We start from the raw sequence: 25,120 nt of genomic DNA on the forward strand, positions 1-25,120 counted from the left end.
TAAATGTGAAATATTGAATCATGTTTGAGTTATGCAAATAGGCTGCTAATAATGTATCAAATCCACGAGCAAACAATGAAATAATTAATCCTCCTGGTCCCTAAGGGACTACAAAGGGATCCCTCCCAAATCCTTGCGAGAGGGTAAAGCTAAGGGTTAAAACAAACATGGTTCGATAACCACGACGAGAGTATTATCAGTTTGTATATAAAAGCGGATAAATTATGGGAACACGCCGACTAAAATATACAAAGTTACTAATTAACGAAGTGAGAAGTATTGATTTCCTGCCACAAAATTAATTAATTTATATAAAGCTTTCTTTTCCGGGAAAAATTAAAATTAGTTTCCACAGAAAGGACGAGATTCTCTGATTCACACACAAGACGCGAAGAAACCTTATACTTGAAAGTACGGTATTTCACACGGAATGGTATCCACAAATTGATACGATATAGCTGTAACTCTGCAGAATCGAAAAGACCGACCTTGCTCACAGCTTCGCGGCCATATTTCGCGAGCACGAGCAGCCGGCAGGCGCGGGCGACAGGTTCTTCAGTATTATGGAGTACGCGACTGTCTTATCGAGAAGGGCGGACCGGCGAATGGGTGTCGCCCATTCAGAAAAGGTCAGTCGGAGAGTATCTGGGAGTTTACGGCGTCGTAAAGTCCTTTAATGATCGCCCGGGAGGATCGACATTACGCGCGTATCGCGGAGAGGAGAAAACGAGGGAATGAAGGGTAGAGAAAGAGAGAGAAAGAGAGTAAAAGAGCAAGAAAGAGAGAGAGACAGCACGACGTTGGAAACCACGAGCAATCTCGCGGTCTTCCAAATGTCGCTTTAATGTTGCCTTAACGGCCCTTCCGCGAGTTCACGTATGGCTCTCTTGAAGATATTGCCACCGATTGCAGCATGAACCTCGCTGTATCGTGTGCATCGAAACGGTCGGCCACACGCGACGGCCAAGTGTATTGATCTACGGGCACTGCACGGGGAAGCGGGGAAGAAGGCGAGATACGATTGTAATGTTAAAAATTGAGAACGCAGAAGCAGTACATTTTATACTCTCGCGCTTCTATTACAGTTATCAAATAGAGAACTAATGATGATTATTAATGAAGGAACCATCGTCTCTGCAGCGACGAAGCAGAATATCTAAATACGTTTCGTGCGTGAGACAAGAATACCACGACACAAACACCGAATTTTCATTCGTTCACAATGCCTTCGCAACGCTGACGGCGCACAGTGGTCAAGATTACCAAAAACCTGGTCGAAATTCTGTACACACTCAAATTATTCTAAATCATATATATAACTGCAATTTAGTGATTTTCCCATAATTCTGATGCAATGTAATTAATATAATATTAATTATATATACAGAGTGTCCCATTTTAAAAGTTGCACTGAAATATGTCTTCAGGGAAGCATTTTGAGAAAAAACTTCGGCGCAATTTGGCGCAGATAAACTTTTTCTTATTTCTTTTGATACGTAATTAAATTTTAAATTCTGTTTGATTTATCGCGCCGACTCACGACGGGGACTTTGAATCGCAATATTTCATTAGTGTTACATCACAACAGCACTATCTGATTTTATTTCTATTAACTGTAATGAAAATTGAATAAATAACAGCGTTATCAGAAGCACAAAGGATACAATAAAACAAGGATGAAAAGATTTAATAACCCGGTACGTGATAACTTCGTGAATGAAATCACAATTGTGACACCGATTATGGCCAAAATCATATTAGAGACTTACGATAATGAACTTTATACATTTATAGCTCTCATAAATGAAATTTGTTTGGACTATAACGTTAGAGAAATTTAGTACGGACTTAGAACTAACAAACAATAATGTAATGACGATAAAAAAATTTTTTTTTAATGGATTTTGGCCACGTTTTCAGTCGTTTTGACCACTGTGCGGCGGTTACTTTCATTATTCTAACGAAATGAGGGTTTCAATGTATACGAGATCGTTGAGCCGTCGCAAAGCGATCACGGAATACGCTCGTTTGCGAGGGCGAGCACTGTGTTTCAGACACCGCTCCGTCTTGTTGTCAGTTCCGGAGTTTGCACCGACGATGATCCTTCATTCCGAGATTCGACGGGGCAGCTTTAGCGAGATAATGAAGCGGCCAAGCCAACAGTGACAAATGGCGTGCGTGGCATCGTATCGCCGATATGGATCCGCAAATTTGCTCGGCGGATACGCAGCTCGTTTAATTCGCTTTCGATGAATTAAATGAATAGATGCATGAGACGTGGATGGAAATCCGAAACCGTCGTGACTATGCTGAATTCATGCGCGTCTCGAGGCCTAGATCAATATTCTTTGAGTTTTCCTCGGTCATTGTAAGAAAATCATTGTATGTGACGAGGCAATCGGCAAAATGCGCGAAAACGAATACGAATGAAAGCACATGCTTCACTGCGGTTGATTATTCAACAATTAAAAGAATCCTCGAACGATTGTTTTTACTTGAAGAATTAAGAAGATTATACATGGCGATTTCGATCACGGAAATCGGCTAAGAAATCCGAATTCAAATTATTTTGCTGGAAGCTCGCGCGTGTCCATAGAGCGGTCATTAATCTCTCGACTGTTTCAATTGAACTGATTATCGTGCGACACGCCAGCGGCGCATTTTCGTGCTGGAATTAACAGGACGAGCGTTGCCTAATCGAAGTATAATTCGTGATTAATCTCCTAGGCATGATTAATCTTCCGTGATGGTTTAACGCGGTGGACGGTGCAAATCCGCCTCCGCGAGATCAGATTGGACCCGGTAATCTTCAAACGGTCATCTTTACGAGTTTTTTCAAAAAATCGAAACTCGCGTGGTGCGCAGCTCAGATCAATCAGAAATACCAAACTGCGCCTATCGATAAAACTTTCCAAACACCGTAAGCCGGTCCGTAATATCATTTTACAGAATATCAAACGCGCCGTCGGTGCTCTCGCCAACTAGGTACGGTCGTCGATCGTGCCTGTTTAATTAACGAGTTCCACCTGCGCGCGTGCAATTATGATAAAGAACCGTGGCCGCAAATTAAAATCCGCGTCGCAGATTGCTCAACACCCTCGCGAGCGAGGGGAACGGCCGAAGCTAATTTCCAGCAGATATTCTTCCTCGTTTCATTCTCTTTTTTTTCCCCATCACGATATAATACGTTTATACATCGGCGCATCGCCATCTGCCGCGGCGGGTTGCCAATCGTCGCCAGGAAATTCATTAGGAAAATACTCGCCGCGGTGGCGGCGTTATGGCGAATGCGGTTTCGGTGGTGTGCATGGGCATCGGGGGAGGTTTCCGCGGGAGAGGCCGAGCGGCACGTCACAAAACCGAGTCCGACCGGCCGGCCGGCCGATGAGGGGTGGTGGTCGTGATGATGGTGGTGGTTGTACAATCGCGAGCAAGATCGATAACTCATCCGCCGCTCCACCTGCTCTACTCGGTGTGTCAATCACGCCGTGGCGTTATCGGCGATGCCGAGTGTGCAAACTGTCGGCGATCGACGACGCGAATTTATCGCGTTGCTGCGGCGGATTGCCCATCGCACCGTACACGTGTCTGAATAAAGACCCCTCTTCGACGGAACGATCGTTAATGCGCAATCGATTGTAGTAACGACGCTCTTATGTTCTCTCGATATCCCCGAATAAATCGCATCCCCCTTTTTCTTTTTTAGTGGACGCCACTGGCCGCTCGTAATGCTCCGAATGCGAGTCGATAGCTACTGTTGCTACCGTTTAATAGTTGGCTGCTCCGTTTCCGTCGTTATAAAATGTTGTTCGATAGTGGGACACAAAATATCGATATTATATAACCATATTGCAACTATTATAGAAAAACATTATATTAAATTTTGGTGAATTTGTTACGATATTGGAGCTGTCTTTCGTAAAATATGATACACAGGGTAGTGCTTTTCAGATGCATTTTTTTCTATTTGGCAACTCAAAGAAGAATGCGAGATGACGTATCAAATGCCTCACGTCGCCTAGTGCTTGAACGATCGGTATTAACGGAAATCGATAGTTCTGTCTAGACTGCACACTGCAGCACTTCGCTTATCGAAATTTCTGGTGGTAGGGAGTTGCAACACAGAATTTCCTGATTGCTGATTCATCAGAAATGTAAATTACTGTGGACATTCTATAAACCACTAGATTAATGTAAACAAAACGAAATATCGTGAAGCTGAATTTTTCAGTAACCGATACACAAACATGCCATGTATTATGTATGAGGAAGAGAATCAATTATGTAAAATGACAATTAAGGATCTAATAAAGAATTCTATTTCTTAAACTCGGTGTCGCAACTGCTTTATAAAAATTACTCCTTACTTTTAACAGCTGATGACATTTGTAGACGAATACATGTTACACGAGGCATTACAATAACTGAAATCAAAATATTATTAAATAAATTGTTTTAGAAGAAAATAATATTATACAATAATGGAATAAGAAAGCTGTTGAAAGACTTGTACGATATGCGATTATGAACGCTTGGGCTTTACTGACTTTATCCTTAAGTGGATAATAGGAACCGCCGAGCGCTGAATTATTACGACGATTTGGCGGGTACGCGTAGGGTTCCCGGGGGTTCAAACGACAAAAGCTACGCGTCGTTGAAAGCTTTCGAAAAAAGAAGCTACCGTCGCGACTTGACAAATCGAGCTATATCCCGATATCATGTCAGAGGCGAGCGTCGTCAGAAGCCGACGCGGAAGAGAGTGCGGTGCCCCTTAATGGAATCGGAGGGATTACAACGTCGAGCGCGCGGATTTCCCTCCGAAGAGTGCTTCCCTCCCTGGGCGCCTCTTTTTGTCGGTCGTAATCTCAGTTCGTGAACGCGAACCCCTGGATATTTCATAATTTTTCGTCTGTGCCCGCACGTGTGACGCAAGGAGCTGCCCTTAGATTCTCTACGAGCTGTCGCCAGGAGCCGGGAAAGTCGGATCCGAGAATTCACGGAAAATCCAATAAATTCGAAGGGTTTCAGGGTACCAAGATCATCGATTTTCTCAACGTTACGGATAGCAAGTTTTTTTGTAAGCTCATACTTTAAGATCATTTGCTTACAGATTAGTCTTCAATTTTGTGCGTCGGATATCCTGCGAATCGAAGGTCCCTAAATTTTATCGAAAATGTAAAATCTTCAATTTAAGACTCCTGGATCTTAGAATAATTGAGTCCTCGGAGAGCTTCGTATCTCGTCACGAATTCTCTGAGAAAAGCGTGGCGGCTCGCTAATGGTAAGTAAACCGTTCGATGCTCTCGGGTCGGATCGGGGGAATGGTCTGAATTCAGCAGAATTCGCCAGGCGGAAATTCCGCTCTGCTCGCGAGGAAACGAGAGAAGCGCGCTATTAGCACGACGCATCACGTGGCAGTCTTATCCCGGAATGGAATCTTTCTCCTCTGCCTCCTCCACCAGCTACGCTCTCACGGTCTTCGTGACGCAAGCGTGCGGCATTGTTCGACCTTGTCGACGACGATGATGGCGAGTCTTATCTTGGTGGTCGCGCGTGACTAGGCCCCAACGGAAGACAGCAAGGGGGGGGACGGCTGCGGTCGAAAGTCCAGAGAGGGTGACGAGAACAAGGACGAGAGGGAGGGTGAAGGGTAGTGCGCGCGAGGGGGATGAACGCGACGTTGTCGACGGCGACGTCCGAGATAACACTTCCTCTCCTCCTTCCTCTCTTTCTCTCTCTCTCTCTCGTTTCTCGCCCGACGCCGCTCGACGTACAAAACATCATGACGAGGACGACGACGACGGCGCGTTGCAAAGCACCAGCCGATGCACTAACACTGCGACTGCACTTTCCACCCTCGCTCTCGGTCTCTTTCTCTCCTACAGCTCTTTCAGCTTCCGCTCGCAAACCGATATTCTGACGTTCGATGTTGTTGCTCAGCAACAGCCGTAATACGTAATGAAGTATGATGCGTTTCGTGCCGGCAGATCGACGTTTTCGCCGGAAATTTAATGCGGGCGGATCTAATTTTCCTATATACGAGTGAATTAAAGCCGAAGAGATCAAAGCGGCTTCTCCCGCGTGGAGGCTAAATCCCGAGTATCAAGAGAAACGTTTATAAATGATACGTGAAATATTGCGTTTCCAGATGTACGAATAATTACGGACCTGCAAGATGCGATCGAGAAGCAGCCTCGCGGACATGAAGAAAATAATTACGCAATGCAATTATAAGGATGCACGCACAGGCCACCCAGCGATTTTCCGCGGCGCCGTTGCGCTTTCGACGCCGCGACGCCCACCACCGTCGCACTGCTGGTCGCCCAAGTAGCCAATTAAAATCTCTTTGGCGTCTTTTTTAGGGGCACGCCACGAGGGGGACGGGCTAATGAATTCTGGCAGAGGGTGTCGGGACGCGTAAATCCCCCCGCGTTTGCAGCGCGAACGACGAGACGTCGCAGAGAGTGTGAAGAGACCGATGCGAGGGGGACAGAGCAAGAGGGGAAGATACGATGGGAAAAGGGACAGACAGGGGGACGGGAAAGTCGAGGTATCGGGATTCCTGGTGTACGATGCACCATGGCAGACGGGATCGATGCTTCGTCTGCTCGTCCGGAGCTGCAACTTTTTATAAAGTATTTATTGGTAATACCTTACTCTACTGGCGCGCGTGTGTCTGAAACGAAATTTTAAAAGCGTCGATCGGGATCAAAGGCAATCGTGATATCGGAGTATCCGGTCTCTCATCACCGTGACGGATGACGGAAGAGAAGATTAACTCGATTTCGCGATGATCGAGCCTATCGCTGATAGCATGCACGTTGCGATGCAACAGAAATTCAAAGTTTAATGACAGGATTAATGATTGATGAGACCAACTTGGGAAGGCCGGCTTCTCCCTTTCGATTCAATCAGTTGCGAACAAGACGTTAAATCAATCTGACGGTTCTTAAACCTTAAGCAACCGCGAGAAGAATTTCCCGACTCCTACGCGCCAGACAGGATCGATGTCTCTCCTTTTCGAAGGGGGGAGCTGTCTAAACGTGGATCGTGTCGTCCTAGTCGCGTATTAATTTAAACCTTTCCTCGCCAATTCGAGCCTTCTCCGTCACGAGAACAATGGAGGCTGTGAAACGGGGCGTTAAAGGAGGAATGGAGGGTACGGGACAAGGGTGGATTTATGGAAATTCGGTGGCCCGGTCAGAAGGGCGCCGTGGCCCAGCGGTAGGGACAGTTTTTCTACTCTTCTCCCCTCTCCTGTCCGCCCATCCTCCTTCCAGCAAAAAACATCTCGGTGAAACGAGAGCTGATGCCAGCGCGATCTTTGATCTTGCGCTAAACAGGGGTGGGTCACGGGCACCATCGCGCGCGCGAACAGGCCGAGACCATTGTTCGCCGTCAAGTACACAGGATCCACCCCCGATCGAGATTATCTCCGTTCGGTTTTAAGCGGAGCGACGAGGATCAAAGGCGCGCGAGCGCGCACATTGTTTTCGAAAGAGGGAGAGAAAGAGAGATGTTACCGCGACGACCATGGGGTTCTTGTTAAGGCGAAACTGTGGCGAAACCCTGGTGGAGTCAGGGAACTCGCACCGGTTCGTTGGTAGCAATCACCGGGTAACGGACGATCGTGATAAAGGCCAGTAATTAAGATCGCTCCCCTGAGGCGTATACTTGTCGACGCTTGTACTCGTTTATCGGTACCGTGGTTTTTACAGCTACCGAAGTCGCTTCGTCAGGTGTTTCGCGGCATTTAGTGTATCTTCCGACTGGCAATTTTAATAGCACCCGACCGGCGGAGTCTACGTGGTAACGAAAAACGAGTGTAATGATAGGTGTGAGAGATTACACGATTGCAGCTATAGTGGACGTTATTAATACATTATAATCACGTCAAATAAAAAATACCAAAAAAACATGAAATGTTTCCTTCACTTTCTACAGAATTTTCATTAATAACTACCCCTGGACTGGCAGCTTTGCGGTCTGTCGCGATAACGATGACTCGTCAACCACTGTCGAGAGAGATACTAAAAAGCCTGTACATGTCTCCATAAATGTTAATTAACAATAATTACGGAACGCCTCACCCTCCTTAACGTCCTGAAAGATCGCAGGACGCCCCGTAGTAACCAGCGGATATCTGCTGCTTTTTACACGTCACGGGGGAAACACCTAACGAGGAAATATAATCCGGCAGATGTAGACGATTCAACGGGACCTGTAGGACATATTTCGTCCTGCCATTTTCACACATGTGCCATCATGTGATTTCACACGTTTCAATTATACCATGCAAAATGAGATATTGCACTTTTCTAAAATTGTTATTAATTAATCCATCGAGGTTTAGTACTGTTATCGTATCAGTGTGTTGCAAACTTATTCAGTAATTACGAGAGCACTTAAGTATTAATTTAACAAGCTATTAAATCTCTTGCTACATTACTTAATTGCTTAAACTTTTTTGAAAAGCTAATGTGTGAAGACAAGATGCATATGTTGCATTTATGATAAAATCGATTTTCAAATTTGATTGACGTCGCAACATTAATTTAGATGCATTCACAGTTAATTAATATCGATATCTAAATGAATTTCTATTAAATTTAATATTCTCGTAACAACGTGCGTTATCGACGTCAACATGGTTGAGTGGACACACTCCGTGCAGCTTCGACAGGCGTACAAAAATGTTATATAATCGGCACACTTCAACTGCAGTGAATAATCGGAGACAATGGTCGTACATAATGAGGTCTCTTTTGTCACGCGATTCGGCCGAACGTTCAATTCAACTGCGAGTCCAGCCGGAGAGACCGCGCGATCAATTACGATCGGCATGCAGTAACGCGAGAACTACGAGACGAGCTAGTTCTGGAAACAGGTGCTAAGTGCGGCCTGCAACAGGTTCCCGACTTCCTGTCTAGCACGCGGGATACCACGAAATTAACGGCATCGCTTTCATCCACCGATTTTTCGATCGATGGAGTCGATCGTTTCCCAACCCAGTTACCGAGACGTCCGTAATCTCCGAGCCCATTAAAAGAGATCTTCGCGTTAAGCTGGACGAATGCAAATAAGAAACTCGAGAACTTGATCTCTAATCCTGCTTCAGGCAAGCACACTTTATTTTAATGGAATCTCAATGTGCGATTGCGTCGATCGGTATTTGATACTAAGAAGCCGATTAAAAGTACTCGTCAAAAGGAAAAGGACCAATCGCATTTTTTGGTTAAACCAGTTTGCTGATAGAATCGGTAAATGGATGGTGTCGCACTGGTTCTCGGACGTGCTCCGTACACGTGGAGGTACTTGAAGGACTGGTCTTCTACCGATTGCCCGTGAAAAAGGACTGGCGTTACTTTCCCGCGTCATCTGTCTCGCCATTTGAGGAGACGACACTTCCCCTTTGGCGAAGCTTCTCGCCAGTTTTCGCGTTTCAAGAAAGAGCTGTGATTAAGTGAATGGCCGTTCAACAGGCAAGCAGTTGGCTGGATGGAATCTATGTGTACGCTTAAATATTTGTTCATTCTAGAAAATTTTATGACTACTTATGGCATGTTGCACGAATGAACGTTGCAGTATCAAAGTATCAAAAATGTAAAAAGAGTTTGAATTAGGTGGGATGATCTCGACGGAAGATGTTGGGCATAAAACTTTTTAATAAAACTCCTTTGTTAAAATAATATTCGGTATCTTATTATTACGCATTGGGAAACTGCCTGCAAGAATTATGCGCATATCAATACAGCGCTTTGTGTTTATCGGCGACGTTACTTTTCGTTTCCGTAATTATATAGTTTGCAGTTCGGGGTCAACGAATACGATCGCTGTAATCCCGCAATTATCGTGTAATACCGTTGCTAGACCGCATCACGAGCGACCAGCGTTCCCCGTGAATCTCACGCTCGGAAATTCTCGACGACACGCGATACCGTGGCGGCAATTTTTGACAAACAGAGTCGGAAACAGCAGCCCGTTTGCATCGGTTATGCGAGTAACACGGGGACGAGGGCGAGGGCCGTGTGCGGGGCTTCAATCCGGGTTTACAATCCTGCTAATATCGGCCTCTTCGGCAAGGGGTCCGAAACCTCAAAGGGTCGAGTAATTACGTCTGTTGCTGCCAAACTGTATACCGGTCGTTATATTCGAGTGGGCGCCGAAGTGCTCGGGACGCATTCCGTATCGTAATTGCAAAAAGGGTTGCTGGAAATTTCCCAGAGAAACCTCCTCGAATACCTTCTTTAATTCGTCTCCTCCCCGCCGCCTCCCGCTTTGTTAATAAACTCAAAGGATTTAGCGAAGGAATAAACGTTGCTCAACTTCGCGTGCGAACTCTATCTAAAATTACGTTAAAATCAACGGATATCCACGAGGGAGCTCTAATGTACGCGTAAATATTGTTCTACTCCACTTTGCCTGTGAATCACATCACCGTGGCGCGAAGCGGCTCATCCAATAATCATGACGTAACTTCCGGCCTGATTGACTGACGTTGCTATTTGCTGCACAATGAAAATGTCCGTATCGCGCGCAAACCCCCGTTAACTCCGCGCGTTAGCGTTCGCCGTGCAAGCGAAACGTTGCGCGCTAGCCAGCCATAATAGATCACGTTCTAGCTCGAATATTCGTGTATGGGTGTACGTATGAGCTATTATTAGCCGACCACCTGTGCGACCCGAGGCAGTCGCTCTCTCACAATCGGCTGCATACGTCTTAAGCTGCCCCTCGCCCCTCGATTCCTCCCTCCCTCAGGACCGTATCGACCCGGAGACAGACCCGGTTCTCCCCTTGCGGTGGGCGAAATGTGCATCTCCATGTGATACCGGTTTCCAGGGAACTAAATGGACCAATTAATAGCCGCGGGTATCACTTGCGTCGCGAAATGGATCGGAAAGGACTGAATGTGCACGATACGCGGCTATGAATATCCTGTTTAACGCGCGAAGCGTACTCAATGCCAGTGTGCACGATGAGAAATGGGAACGTTGTTATTAATAATGCAGATGTACAATATATAAAATATCTCATCATACAAAAAATATAGAGGAAAATCCCCTATTATGAGATAATGGGGTTTCTGCTAAACTAGTGAGCACCATCTGTTAGTTCCACCATGAACTTATTACTCTTGGTGTAAAATGTATTTAGTGAAAAATTCATTGTTCGTTATTGCGTTCAGCCTTTGCAAGAAAAAGTTTGTGAAATTGTGAACAACATGTCAAAGGAACTTAAGGTAAGTCTTTAAACCTTGTTTATTATATAATAAAGAAATGGTTGGCAATAAATTCAGTATGCAATGATAGAGTAGAATCGTAGTAACAGGAAAATACGCAATTTGTTGAATTGCTTAATTGTAGAATCTCTGGTTAGATTTCATGATCGCGGAACCGTTAGACGTGTGGCTCGTATAATGAGATATTCAGGGTACTCTTAATATGAGATAATTATTGCTCGAATATGAAGATTATGTAGTGTAATAAAAAGAAAGAAAATACTACTTAAGGTTAAAGAAAAGTTAATACGAATTTATATTACGCAGTTTTGTGTATTTAATTTTTATAGAATCTGACTATGAAGGTTAGAGATACGAGGAAGCGTCGACAGTGGAATCGTGAAGATTTGGCGAAGGCTGTAGCAGCAGTATTTTTATAAAACTATCTAATAAAGTTTTTAATTGCAATACTGATGTATTTTGCACTTTTAACACCGATTTCTCGAGGTATCTTATATTAGGAGCACACTTTCTCGATCCTGCGTAAAGCTCTTTTTTCAAATTTTTTTAATTTTCAGAAAAAATAATATTTAAATTAGATTTTTCATTTCACCAACCTAAAGCTTATTAAATTCTCTTCAAGATAACATATTACATTTTTAAATTCTGCCTATAGATTTCCTTACATTCGGCAAAATCGATATGGTATCTCATAATCGGGGACTTTCCTCTATACGTATGATATATAAGATTCTTGGCTTCTTCAGCAACATTTGTCACTCTGGGAATTTGCGTGATAACTAGGAATTATTATTAACTGCAAACGCGAACAAATCAGTTGACATAATCGTCATTTGTAATTGCAATAATGTGCTTTATAATAATAAGTTGGGAGATGCATTTTAATATGCGGGACGAACGAATGAGGAAAACCTTTTTTTTACAGAGCAGGTATTATTTGTGAGGCACTGAGCGATAACAACGAAATAATCACGTTTTTGACGCTGTGTAATCCATTAAGCCGACTTCCTACTTTGCGTACAGAGCCCGGCCTTTCATCCGCGATTAATTTCCGAACTTTCATTCGAGCGGCTGCTTTTCACGGGATATTAGGCCAGATCACAAGCCGTTAGACTAAGTATGATAAATGACATTTCGTCGGACGTTCACGCACCCTCGGAGACCACAAGTCTCGTCAATAACCGTCGCATCCGGGCTTTCATTCATTAGATCGCTTTGTGGGGGCGGTTTGATGCTTGTCAAAGCGACTGGGAAATTAGGAAGAAAGTAAATACTTTGGAAACAAAGCTCTCACACGAATGAATCGGTCAAACAATGTAATAAGAATGATAGACGTCCACGTGAATGAACGTCCCGCAATTTAATAGCTCGTTAAATCGTAACATTTCCTAGGCAGAATGCACGCGGATGCGTCGCGACGCATCAGTCGCGTAATGTAATAAGAATAGTAGACGTCCACGTGAACATCCAATTTAATAGCTCGTTAAATCGTAACATTTCCTAGGCAGAATGCATGCCGATGCATTGCAACTGACGCGACGCTCAACGGACACTCGGCGGACGCTCGGCGGACGCTCGACGGACGCTCGAATTCCCCGATGTAATGGCAAAGCGAACGATATGCAGTTGCATGCTGCTGCAATGCAATTTCATAAAATCCGACGCGGCGTGTGTAACACTGTTATTTTGGTTGGACCGAAATAATTGGCAGTAATTCTCCGCGCTGTTGTTTTTAATCGATCGCTCGACTGTGCAGCGATTACGTCGGTGCGCGTCTGCGCCCACGATTTAATTGTAAAATCCCCGGTATCAGTAGTAACGTCTGCACGCGGCTGCGCGCAATGTTTACCGAATCTGATAATAGCGTTGCAAGTGTCGATAGTATTAACGATAAAGTAAAAATCACCGTGTTAGACGACATGAAGAAAAAAAGTTTGTTGTAAGCATAAAATTAATTAACGGATCATACTGAGCGAACGAGCTGTATTTAAGGGCAATACGATGCAATTAAGGCAATATAAAATAATTACGACACAACAATACTCTAAGATCCCTGTGAGTAACATAAAATTATTGCGGTACATGTGAAATGGGTCTCGCGTGAAAAATTTATATGCGCTATTTTTAGCCCGGCCGTTACACAATGGGTAATCAAATTCACTCCGTGGAATCATACATTTTCCACGCTTTCGTAAACGGTCTGATTATCTCGTACGGTTCCGCTCGTTACTTCACGCGTTGGTCTGTAATCGCGATTGAAATCCAAGCAGCGCCTTCTCCAACTCGCAATGCATTGTGACGTCATAATTAAGTCATGATCCGTAATAAAGCTGATTGACGAGACTTGACACAGGATCTGATTCTATTCACTTGAGAAGGTCAACTAGTCTCCCAGCTTGGTCTGAGAGTTTCTCATATTTTATCTAGAGTCTAGACAATGGTAACGTTGATGAAGTTAATCCAGTGACAGGCAAAAATACATTGTAATAACATTGTAATAAAATCCGTTGAATTCTTACTTGAATAGCATCAAGAAATAAGAAAAGAGCATATTACCTCAAATATTATAAGTTAAAAAGTCAAAATAATTAGAAAATGATATAATTACGAAATAACAAAACTAATTAATAAAAGTCTTATTGGATTCACCGAAAATTCCGTGTAGATTTTTTTAACAAAATTCAAACGCCAAATTAATTCTTAATTCTTAATATAAAGTTTTGCGTTTGAATTTTACTAAAAACATCTGCACAAACTTTTCGATCAATCCAATATGTAGAAAGTATGTAAGAAAATATGTGACAAGACGCAGAGAGATGTTAATTCCGACAGCAACTGTTAGTTGGCAATTTCGAAAACTTGTTAGCGAGTAATTCCGATAACAATCGTGCTAGCCGACAGAACCGTCTATTTAAACTCAGCACGTCATTACGTTAAATTAATTATGGTATTTTAATTAACAGTTAACGCTTCAGCTGCCGCGAGTAGCTCAGTATCGTCGCGCGGGGAGTATCATTAATTCTTTTCTCCATCTAGTGGCCAGGGCTGCGCAGCGATACCGAATCGCTGACCGAATCGCTAATTAGCTAAGGCTGACGATGTTAGCGAAAGTCGAGCCGCGTTTAACGAATGTAGATATATTGTGGACGAAGGTGGAAAGTAACGGCGCGACCGGCGCGCAAATTACCGTTCGCGAGGATGAGCTTTCGGATCCATCGGCGTGGAACACTTTGATGTTCGCGAACATTTATGAGTCGCGAATCCAGCAGGTGGTTAAGGGGTAATAAACGTGGGCATAAGTGTGCATTACGCCCAGGCATAGCGGCAAGTTCGCGCGGCACACGCGAGTGCCGTGAGTAAATGTCCATCTTAAAGCTGATATTTCAGCACGTCCTTGAGTACCCAAACGACACTTCTCCGTTCGCGCGAGTTGTCCGGGATTTCTGTACAAAGGGAACAATCGACAGAAATCACGTAAGAATGAGAAAAGATCACAATTGACGTCGAGTCGTGTCAAAGTTCCACTGAAAGCGCGATTTTAAAGATTACGCTCTTTTTTATTATAATTCTTTTGAAGAAATGTTAAAAAATAATCTGAGCATAAAATATTTGTATGAATAATACATTTTCATAGATTTCACGGATTTTGTCAGCAAACACAACAATTTTCAAAAATTACGTGAAAATATTCATTAAAAACTTTATCCTCAATTATTCCGTCGTTCATGAAATTCGCTTCACTTTGAAGATCTTCGAATTTTAATGTCGGTGCAGCGCCTGCGTGCTTCGAGTCGATTTGTTTTATCATTAAATCCGGAGGAAAGCCAACGTGCCGATTTCGCCTTTGATGTTGTCGCGACGTCGCGTCGTAACCAGATGAAAAATTGTAATCACGTGCGATTACACCATCGTCCGGACGAGCACGTCGCCCTGCGATCGCGCCCAGCTAATTAGGGATTTATAATTAGTCGTGAATAAACTCCGGGCAATTATGCACGCGCGTCGCGCACTAATTAACGGGGACAATGGCCTTAGCTGGTGTGCGGGAAGGCAAGAAAAAGTGCGGTGGTGTGCGTACGTTCTCCTCCGTAATTTAATTAATCGAAGATCCTTCCGCACTTACGTGAACTTGGCATCCTGCTTTCAATAAATTAAATTCCAATACACAATAGTATTTATTAAAAGTCGATGAAATTCACTCTTATCGCGAAGCCTTCGTCTTATCAGTTTGTTCGACAATTTGTGCAATAACGAATTCGTCTTCCCTCGGGCGAAACGTGACAAAAGCAACAGCGCCGAAGCTCGTCATGGGGTGTCCGAAAACTTTTGCACCCTCCTTCGAGGTTTATCAATAATCTTCCTGGCATTTGCGAAAGCACTTGCCAAAATATCCACGAGGAAAGTCCGACGGATGTGATACATATCCTACATAATTAATTAGAAACACGTACAAGTTACGTATTACCTCGTAGTCAGCTGCATCATCCATCACGACGCAGTGACAGTGATGTATCTTTAGTGCTAAGTAAAAGAGACTTAACTAATCTGATAAGGCAATCCCACGAGCGTGCAGAGATCTCTTTTTGTTCGGAGACATTCCAGCAATCGTCTTATCATAAAATGATAAATTCACAACGAAGCTCGATAATGATCTGTATTTCCACTTAATAATAAACGATCAAATCTTTATCCTAGCATACGCGTGTACGTGTTTCACTTTGCTGTAAGAGATTGCACAAAGCAGGTGCTTTTGCGATTCCCATATATCAGGTATCACGTTGAACATGCTGCACAGGGGCCGTTTAAATGCCCACTTAAGATATTAATTATGCAAAAATCCGCACGTACGGCCCGCATGATTCGCCGCGATTTCTAATTGCATTCGTGCGCTGTAATTACGTAAGTCCGCGATTTCTGCGAAGAGATATTAATGATGCATTACACGGCCGAGCGTGCTTCCGCTTTTTCGAAGACGTCACGTGCGACTCGATTATTATGAGTTAATGCACCATGCGATTGCACAGTATTTATCGTTGCGAGAACGGGGGGTGGGACTGCTGCGGGAAGTGTGTCAAGAAATGTATTACGATCACTTACGGAGATCGCGATAATTAGAGTATATGTAACATATTGCGTCAGCGTTTTCTTGAATCAGTTTTCATTTCAATATCGATCGGCGTGTCGTTTCAACAACAATATTAATTTTTGAAAACAAGTCAACTTATATTATATCAACGAAAATTAAACGCGTTATTACGTTGCATTTATTAAATCCAGTAGATGAAATTCTCTTCTCTTTTTTTTGAGCACATTTAATAATAATAGAATTTGCCGAGTCATCGCCGACGTTAATTCAATGCGTTTATAAAACCCCCCGAGTGACAAAGGATTAATCCGTCCCCTCGACTCGTCATGTGCATCCATAGCGACAAAACGGCGTCAGGCGTCGTATTTTTGCCACGATGATAGCGCGACGCGCATCATGGCGAAACAATAGCATCGCCTGCAGCGCGATAAAACCGGTAACGTCGCGTGTGTATCCGCGCGAACGCGCATGCAGCAGTTGCAGCGACGTAGCTGTGATTCCTACCAACGTCTCTTATACAAGGTTCATCGAAACGACTATCTTTATCAGCAGCACATAGCGACTTTGCCATTTAAGTGCTATTTAAGTCGATCATTGAAGGCCGTGACTAAACAACTTTTTATCACAAAAATAGTTAAATCGCTTTCTGGACAAAGAGCAGCACAGTGTTACCTATTAATCGCATCTACTAATTCGTTACTAAACAAACGATTATTAATAATAATTTAATAAATATAACAACAATTCAAAAACGCTTTTGATCGGAATTTCTTGCATTAGACGCCTTCTGTTCTCTTTCTTTCCGGTTTTTTCCTTTTATTATACGTTCTGTTTACATCGAGGAAGACGTATAATAATAATCAGCTTTGGCGGATGCAGCGTGCAACCTTCCCACTTGCGGTGGTTGCGTCCCTGCGCAGTAGTCACGGCCGGTGCTCGTCAGCCGAAATTCCGGCCTTTATTCGACGCGCTCGCCAGCTCGAAACGACCGACGAACGCCGCCTATACATGCTATTGCCGCTGTCGTTCAAAGCGTGTGTCCGCGGCGCACACAATATGGGACTGTCCGTCACGAGAAGGGAAAACCGCCACCGTCGATATTCAACGTGGAGGGAAGAGAACGCGTGTCCCGACGCACGAGGAACACCGTCCCGCTATGGTGTCCCTCTCGTTTCACGGGACGCCGCGTCGACTCGATCCGATCTGCCAATCCCGTCATCATCCTTTCGAGAAAACCGAATACGCTCTTTCTCTCGCGGCTTTTCTCCCGTGCATATTGTAATACACGCATCGGGGAGAATCACGCGGTCTCGTTTATCCGTCTTATCCGTCGTGACGCGCTTGTCACGCGTGTCGTATCAGAGAGACTTGCTCGTCGTCGAGTTTCTCGCGAAGCACAGTGGGGAATTTTCGCTGAAACGTGGCCATAAATCGAGGAATCATCAGATTTGCACACAACTTGGTAGACTTATGTTTTCGAGGTTGCTGATCACGAATCCAACATGTAAATTTGCAAAAACAAAATGGCGGTCTTAATATAGTGTAGCGAACCATGAAATACTCATCAATATCGATATCAATGAATGTTTGGGGTTGCCGATTACGAATCAGATTCGAGAATGTCTGGAAAAATAATGTTAGACTTAATAATGGTGCAGGGTAGAGTTTATTTTTATAAGTTTAAAAAAAATAAAAACAAAAAAATACAAAATGTTTTATACAAAAATTTCATGGTACAAATGTCTCTATTTAATGACATCAATAAAAATTTTTTAAAATAATGTTTTAAAACAATTTTTTCAAAAATTTATGTAAACAATTTATGTAAACAATTGTTTTTAAAAAATTTTATTAACTTCATTAAATACGGGCGTTTTTACCATGAAACTTTTGTATAAAACATTTTTTGATATTTCGAATACTTTTCGAGATATATCGAGAAAAGTAATAAGGTGGTTGTAATAACCTTATAACAAGAGTAGCAGATAGTAGCAGCTAATTATTGTGAATTTTAGTTGCTAATAGTATAGACTACAAGATGAAAAAGAAAAGAACCCGGGATCTAGCGGGATCTGCAACTAAAGTCTACACGAAGTAAATATTAATTTAGGAAAATATAAACTTTGTCGGACTATCGTTATGTGTCGTAAAACAAACACGACGAGCGTTATTTCAAAAATGTAAATAAGAAAAATCTTCTACAATCCTCCAGGAAGAGCATCCATTATGCAGAACTTGATTATCACTTTTATTTACAAAGTTATTAACACTCAAAGTTCAATGAAAATATTCACGCAATGCGTGAGAAACGTGTGTCGCCCATAAAGGCCTACTTTCAACTGACATACCTGCTCGACTTAAAATAGTAGGGGACTAAGGGCAACGGGATTCTATCCAGGGAACAGTCCTTTATCGATTCTCAAGGACAATAGACCCTAACTCGAAACTTCATTTTTCGATTTTTGACCAGCTTTTTGACAAAATTCCCCACTGTGCGACGGGCCGAGCGATTCTCGAGTATATCCGAGATGCAATGATGGAAAGAGGAGAGAACGCGACGGAAGGATGAGCTGACATTTGAATGGGAAAAAGGCAAGACTGATGACCATGAGTTTGATTTCCATTTGAGCGATTGATCAATTATTTGCCCGGAAGTGAACTGATACTCGGAGTTCCAAGATTGCGAACTGAAACCTTTATCCGCGTAAAGATATACTCTCGCGCAATTAAATCGTAGGAACTGTGTAGATGTACTTCCTGTCATTCTCTTGTAACAAAAGGTGAAGGAAGCTAGTTATTTTTGCGGAGAAACGAGCGAGTCGGCTGGTAGGTACGCGCTCTGAATGGCTGTCCACCGCGATAAGACGAAAGGCTAGCGCGGCTCCTCTAATTCATGCTAATTTCCAGGCGGAAACTTTTTGCATCGCTTAATTCAATTAGTTCCGCTCTTTGAATGCGGCAATTAGCATATTAACCCGACTATGCGAGCCTCACGAGTGCCGAGTCGCGCGCGTAGACAAAGAGTCGCGACTTTTCCGCTTCTATCGCTCACAGCCGGATGCCCTCGTTCGTTATCCGCGGCCGTTTCATACGTCATTATGATGCTAATCAAAAGCTAACATTTTCGCTCCGCGACGAAAATATTATCGCGGCGAAAGAAGCAAGAAATACAGATGAAATCTGCATTCGGAATTCAATTTGGAGGCCGCGTCGGCGGTGCCGCCGCTCGCATAAATCTGAATAATCGAGTTGTCTGATTTCGAGGGTGGCCGCGCAATGTTTAATCTAATTAACCTTCCTTAGAGTCATCAACGAGGTCAATGTGTCAATCTCCGTCTTCGCTCGAGGTCGGACGCGTAATTAATCGTGTCTTCAACAGGTAGCGATCAGGCGGAGGAGCCCAAATTAAAATTCTAATTACGTCGAGAGCCTCAAGCGAAAATCATCAGATGATCTCCGCAGCGTGATCTCCCTTTATGCGAAAGCTCGATAGTGTTCTCGTTTGCTCGCGGAACTCAATCACGAAAAATTCAGCGAGATCGATCCCGGATGAATCGAAAGCGGCGAGATCAACGTTAAAGAGTTGCGGAGCCAAAGCTCTCTACCCGGCTTGCCCATCGTCGGAAACGGACGTGTAATAACTGATCGCTTCTACAACTCCTTTCGGCGAGCGGTCTTTCAAGGCCGCCGGCATCGAGTCGAGAACCTACCACGGCTGTCCGGATGAATAACGCGCGCGCTTTTGTGCGCCTGTCGGAAAACGTTAAGGTACGCGCTCCGCTAATAAGTCGCGCGATAAAATTGACGCAGCAAGCTCAGCATACGCGAGACGTTTAAAGCAATAATTAACGTCGAGCGAGCGGAATGAGAGCGCGGATAATGTTATACATCGCCCCGCTGTCTCGGCAGACGTTGAATATTTTGCCGTTGCTCTGATCACGATGTATAACGTGTACTCGTGTATCAAAAGAAGTACCTGCGAGAAGACGTCTGTGTGCGTTGAAATTTTGTGCTGATATGAAAGACATCTTCATTATTCGGCCTCGAGGTGAATCGAATTAAATTTTATTTTTCTCTCTCTTTTTTCTGTCATTCTTGACAGACTGCTCAGTCACCGTTGAAGTAATAAATCTCGAAATCCGGACTAAAAATCCAGATTAAATTAAATTGGACGTGATTGTACGATGGAAACTATAATTATCCAAAGGTGAACATACTGGTTTGAGGGGACTCTGTAGATCAGCGTTCTTATCTGAGAAAAAGATGTCTTAATGTCGTGAGATAAAAGCTGTTGCAGCTATATGTCACTGACCCTAGCTGGGTTATCCGAGAGAATCATTAATCGAAGGGATTTCCCTAAAGCTTATCCGACATTATCGCGAAGCGTACAAAATGCCGTGGATCAAAGGGCGCAGAAAAATGCGACATATTTTTTTCACTATTATCATCTAAATCTCACTCGTTTATGCAAAACCCACGTCCGAGAATTTGTTAAACATTCAATTTTTAAATCAAACTCTCGATTAACGGTGAGTCTGATATACTTGATGATTTGCCGAAGTGATCTGGTAAAAAAAGCTTTATTGAAAAGTTATCGAAATCGAGCAAATTGAACCGCAAATAAAATTGTTACGTGTAATGATTTTTTAGGGATGCGTTCATTCCGCGGGCAAATTGCATTTCGCGACGATTGAGCCGGAACGCAGCTTTATATATAATAACAAATTGCGCGTAAGTTAAGCCCGCGTGAAAATTGCTCAGTCGACAAATAAAATTCATTCTCGCGAATTCGAGACCGTTTAAAATTCCCTCGGTAGATTACTCCTCCGCCATTAGTACCGCACAGGGCGAATAAAATTCGCGAGTGTTTAATAAAAAAAAAGATAAATATCGCTTGCGTAGCCGATTGTTGAGTTTTATTCCACAAAAATTAAATGTCGGTCACTTCAGCCTGAATTCAACCGTGAAAAAAAACCCTTGTGACTCGCGTAAGTGTTCTTCATCACCCAAAAAAAGAGAAGAACAAAGAGAAAGAACTGGGAAGATGAGAACGCGGAGAGGGGTCGATTAAACGCATGCAAATGCGATTGCACATGACGACATCGCGAAGGAGTTTAATATCCGCCGTGCTTTATAAAGTCGGTGAGCGCGCAAGGAGGGAGGAAGGAAGGACGGTTAAATGAATTTCATTAACTCATTAGATCCACCATCGTCGTGCTCGTCGTCGACATTACGCAACAGCATGCAAAACATCGTTAATTTCGAAGTAATCGTCGTATTGGGCGCGTGCAGCGAATACCCTCCTTTCTCTCTCTCTCTCTCTCTCTCTCTCTCTCTTCCTTTCTCTCTCGTCTCTCTTTTCCGCTCTAATGGCAGGAGGAGAGAAAATACGCGATCCAATTTACTATGGAGATCCCGCGTCAGCCCTCTCCGCAACGAGAAAATCAATTACGCTGAATGAATACAACATGAAGGGTATAAAGGGTTAGCTGCGAGAGAGGCCGTGATCGGAGAACCGGACACGAGATCGTACGCGGGCGTGTTCGCGAGAAGGGAATTTCGAGAGTCGACGCAAGGCGGACAGATCTGATTTGTCAGGATGCAGAAATCGCCGCTGACAAATCTCATTACAGTACGCCTCGATGCACGTGATTAAGGCTCGGAAACCTCCGGCTCTGATGCTGCACGAGAGATTTCAGTCCCGTCACTTGACAGAGAAGAGAAACTCATAAAGATAACGAATAATTGATTTAAAAAATGCTATTGCAGCAGAGATAAACTCTAATAAATGATTTAGTTGGCGGAATCATTAGGTAATATAATAATTATTGTTATAAATATTATTCTAGAGCTTTATCGGGCACGCGTGTGATTGCTTTAAGAGTTTCTTCTCTCTGTATTTGAACTCTTATCGCACTAAAATGGTAATAAGATAACAGAAACATGCGTTTCAATGTATTTCTCTCTTTTTGTCCTACCTTGGCAGGATCGGACTTCTCTGGCTGCTCGTTAAAGGTCTGCGAACCTCTTGACATGGTGTTCCTCCGGGGTGTCGTCGTGCCATCTTGCGAAGGGCGCATAAACTCGATTCTACCACCCTCCACGACGATGTTGGGGGCTGGTGGAAAATTTTCCGTGTTACCGACAGTGTCGCAGTACCCCAGGAGACCAGCTTTCTCCCCGTACAAGGGGTGGATTTGCCTGCAACAGAGGGTAAAAGCTCTGTTGGAGAACGCTTCGACGGCTACAGATGGTGCCTTGTATCAGAGAATCAATTATCTCCCAACGATATCCCATAATTATTGCAAACTCAAAATTAATGTATATAATAAACAACAATAATCCTTATTTTATTTAATTATTATTATTAATATTAAAATTTGTGAAACAATTAGTAAAAGCATGTCCAAAAGCAAAATAAAATATTTTTTCTCAATTAAATTTTTGTATATTTCTTTGGATTAATTTAATAATTTAATCTTTTATCATCATTTCTCTTACTTGCCACTGAACTGATATTTTTCAATCGACACGTTACTTTTATAACAAAGTTATGCTAATACCGCTGCCCTCATTAACACTGTCTAACCCGCTTATCCGCTTTTACATCCCTTCTGCAGGAACAAGAATACCTTACGGTCTCCCCGTTACTTAATTGCATTTCGCAATTAATTCGCACGAGCAGCGGCCAAAGACCCCGGATCGACACGTGCATTCTAGCACGACGGAGTGTCATTGTGCAAGCGGAAAAGAGTGACCGACTTTAAGCGCTGACAATGGCGCGATTCGCCCGACAATTCTCTTCAGCCGGCCGGCGTGCAGACGCGGTGACCGATATTGCACGGACAGCATCTGCGTACCAATGTCAATAATCTCGGGGAGGAGCGGCGTCGCGCGACCAAGCTGCGATAGGATTACAGAGGTGGAACCGCTCCACTTTCGACGATTATTCTCGAAAGCCTTTAAAGGTCCATCTAGCTTTAGGTCTCTTTGCGCGGCGCGCATATGCAAATGCGTGTATGCAAATACAGACGATCGCCGTGTCGTTCTGTCTTCCTATCCGTGCCGCTTTCGTCGCGCGCCAACAAAAACGCGGGATCGATAAAGATGTGGAAGGGTACCCGGGATTTAAAGGCGAAACTTTCAAGTTCCTCGCGCGGGAGAAACCGGAGAGAACACTCATTCATTCCGTTGGATTACATCGCATTCCCGGTGGAAAAAGTTACGACTGAAGCTAAGCTTCCAGCGATACTAGTTGAGAAAAGCAATCTAAATGATGTGCCCGATAAAAAAGTAAATAGGGAAACCGACCGAAGTCGATAACAAAAGCACCGTTAAATTAAATCATTCTCTATCCTTCTTTTTATTGTGTGACTTCATGATAGTGTCCTTTTCGTTTACTATTTGTTTCTATTACTTAACGTGCTGTATAATTAAACTTGAGCGTTTAAGCACGGGGCTTACCTGGGTGATGGTATGGGGCGAGGCTTGTCAAGTGCCAGATCCGAGCTGAGGGGTGAGTCGGGCCCGCGGCCGCTGGAAGCCCTAAAATTCAAGCAGAATTATCCCTGAATTAGTGTTGGAAAGCCACTGGCTGTACATGTGTGTATGTGTGTTGCATGCAACATCAAGGGTCAATGCTCGCCGAAGATCAAACGATTGATACATGCCCCGACTGCATCGGGATTGACCGATAATATGTCCCGATAGAATCATGAAAGATAATTAACATTAATTGTATGCATATACGTGAGTTACAATAAACTTCAGATTCAAGCGTCTCTCTCTTTACTTTATTCATATTCCTCGCACTTTCCATTTCGACTTGCAACGCAATCGCGTCTTCTCAGCTCGAAGCAGAAGGAGTCTCGGTTTAGCGCTCGCGTGCGAAATTATGCCGGCTGATAAACGATTAGAAAGGACCGTTACGCTCGCGTACATAAATTCAGCGCGTTTGCAAGAGTGATCAAGATGCGCTTTCGCGTGAATCGCGAGAAATTGCTCTCTCGCAGCGGGGAGTGTCGCCTCTCGCGAGAGAGACGTCCGCGATGAAAAGTTCGAAGCCCGGAGAATGCGGCGCGCGCGCGCGTTATGTAACAGCCGTGACTCCGTTTGTGATTTCACTCGCGGGCGCATATTACGGATTCGATATTCATATTTCATTCCGCCCGTCGTCTTGATATAGACCGGCAATTCTGGCGTGCGGCGCCCAACATAAACCAACAAGTCAGACGAATAATTCGTAACCGCGGAACCCGATGGAATAATAGTTCGCTGGGACAAATATAACGCAAAGCGCTGAATGTGCGCTGACTGCGGAATAGAATCAGACATTGGACGGAATGAAAATTAAATTCCTAAAATACAGAGGAAATGAATGGAAAATTAAAATTCTACGAGAAAACGTTCTTCTAAAACTTAATTACTACAATCTTTTGTATTTAATAATTTGATAGGATTACAAGCAGAAGTTGCTGATTCTTTATTATTGCATTATTTTCAGATAAAAATATTTAGCAATAATAATGCTTGGTTTTTTAAATCAAATCATCCATCGTTAAAATATTTCTCGGAGCTATTCAAGTTTCCAAGCACATTCCTTTTTCTATTTTTAGAGTATCTTTGCCAGAGTTGGAGTTTCTCGCAGAAACCGATAGGTAACCGCCAATTGCAGCGCCGGATCGGGATGCGTCGCGACGCGGAGCGTCGCCGCGCAGCCTCGCCGCTTATGCGGATCCACCCGACCGACGGCGGTGTTTTTGCTCTAGCACGGCCGCTCGCTTCCGCTCGCAAAT

General features: G+C 43.7%; 1 protein-coding gene across 9 annotated transcripts in view; it reads right to left on the reverse strand.

The window, feature by feature from the left end:
* Positions 1-25,120, reverse strand: part of LOC105276380 — a 213,042-nt gene that overhangs the window by 94,328 nt on the left and 93,594 nt on the right. For all 9 annotated transcript variants that reach the window (XR_003406703.1, XM_026970615.1, XM_026970613.1 and 6 more), the window contains exons 3-4: positions 23,790-23,870; positions 22,304-22,526 (exon numbers count right to left, since the gene is read on the reverse strand). Coding sequence is in view for 8 of the 9 variants with exons in the window: in XM_026970615.1 (XP_026826416.1) it covers positions 22,304-22,526; positions 23,790-23,870 (304 nt within the window). In the remaining variant the exon portion in view is untranslated. The remainder of the gene's footprint in view (positions 1-22,303; positions 22,527-23,789; positions 23,871-25,120) is intronic.

The sequence above is a fragment of the Ooceraea biroi genome, chromosome 6 (genome assembly GCF_003672135.1).
Source record: "Ooceraea biroi isolate clonal line C1 chromosome 6, Obir_v5.4, whole genome shotgun sequence".
NCBI lineage: Eukaryota > Metazoa > Arthropoda > Insecta > Hymenoptera > Formicidae > Ooceraea > Ooceraea biroi.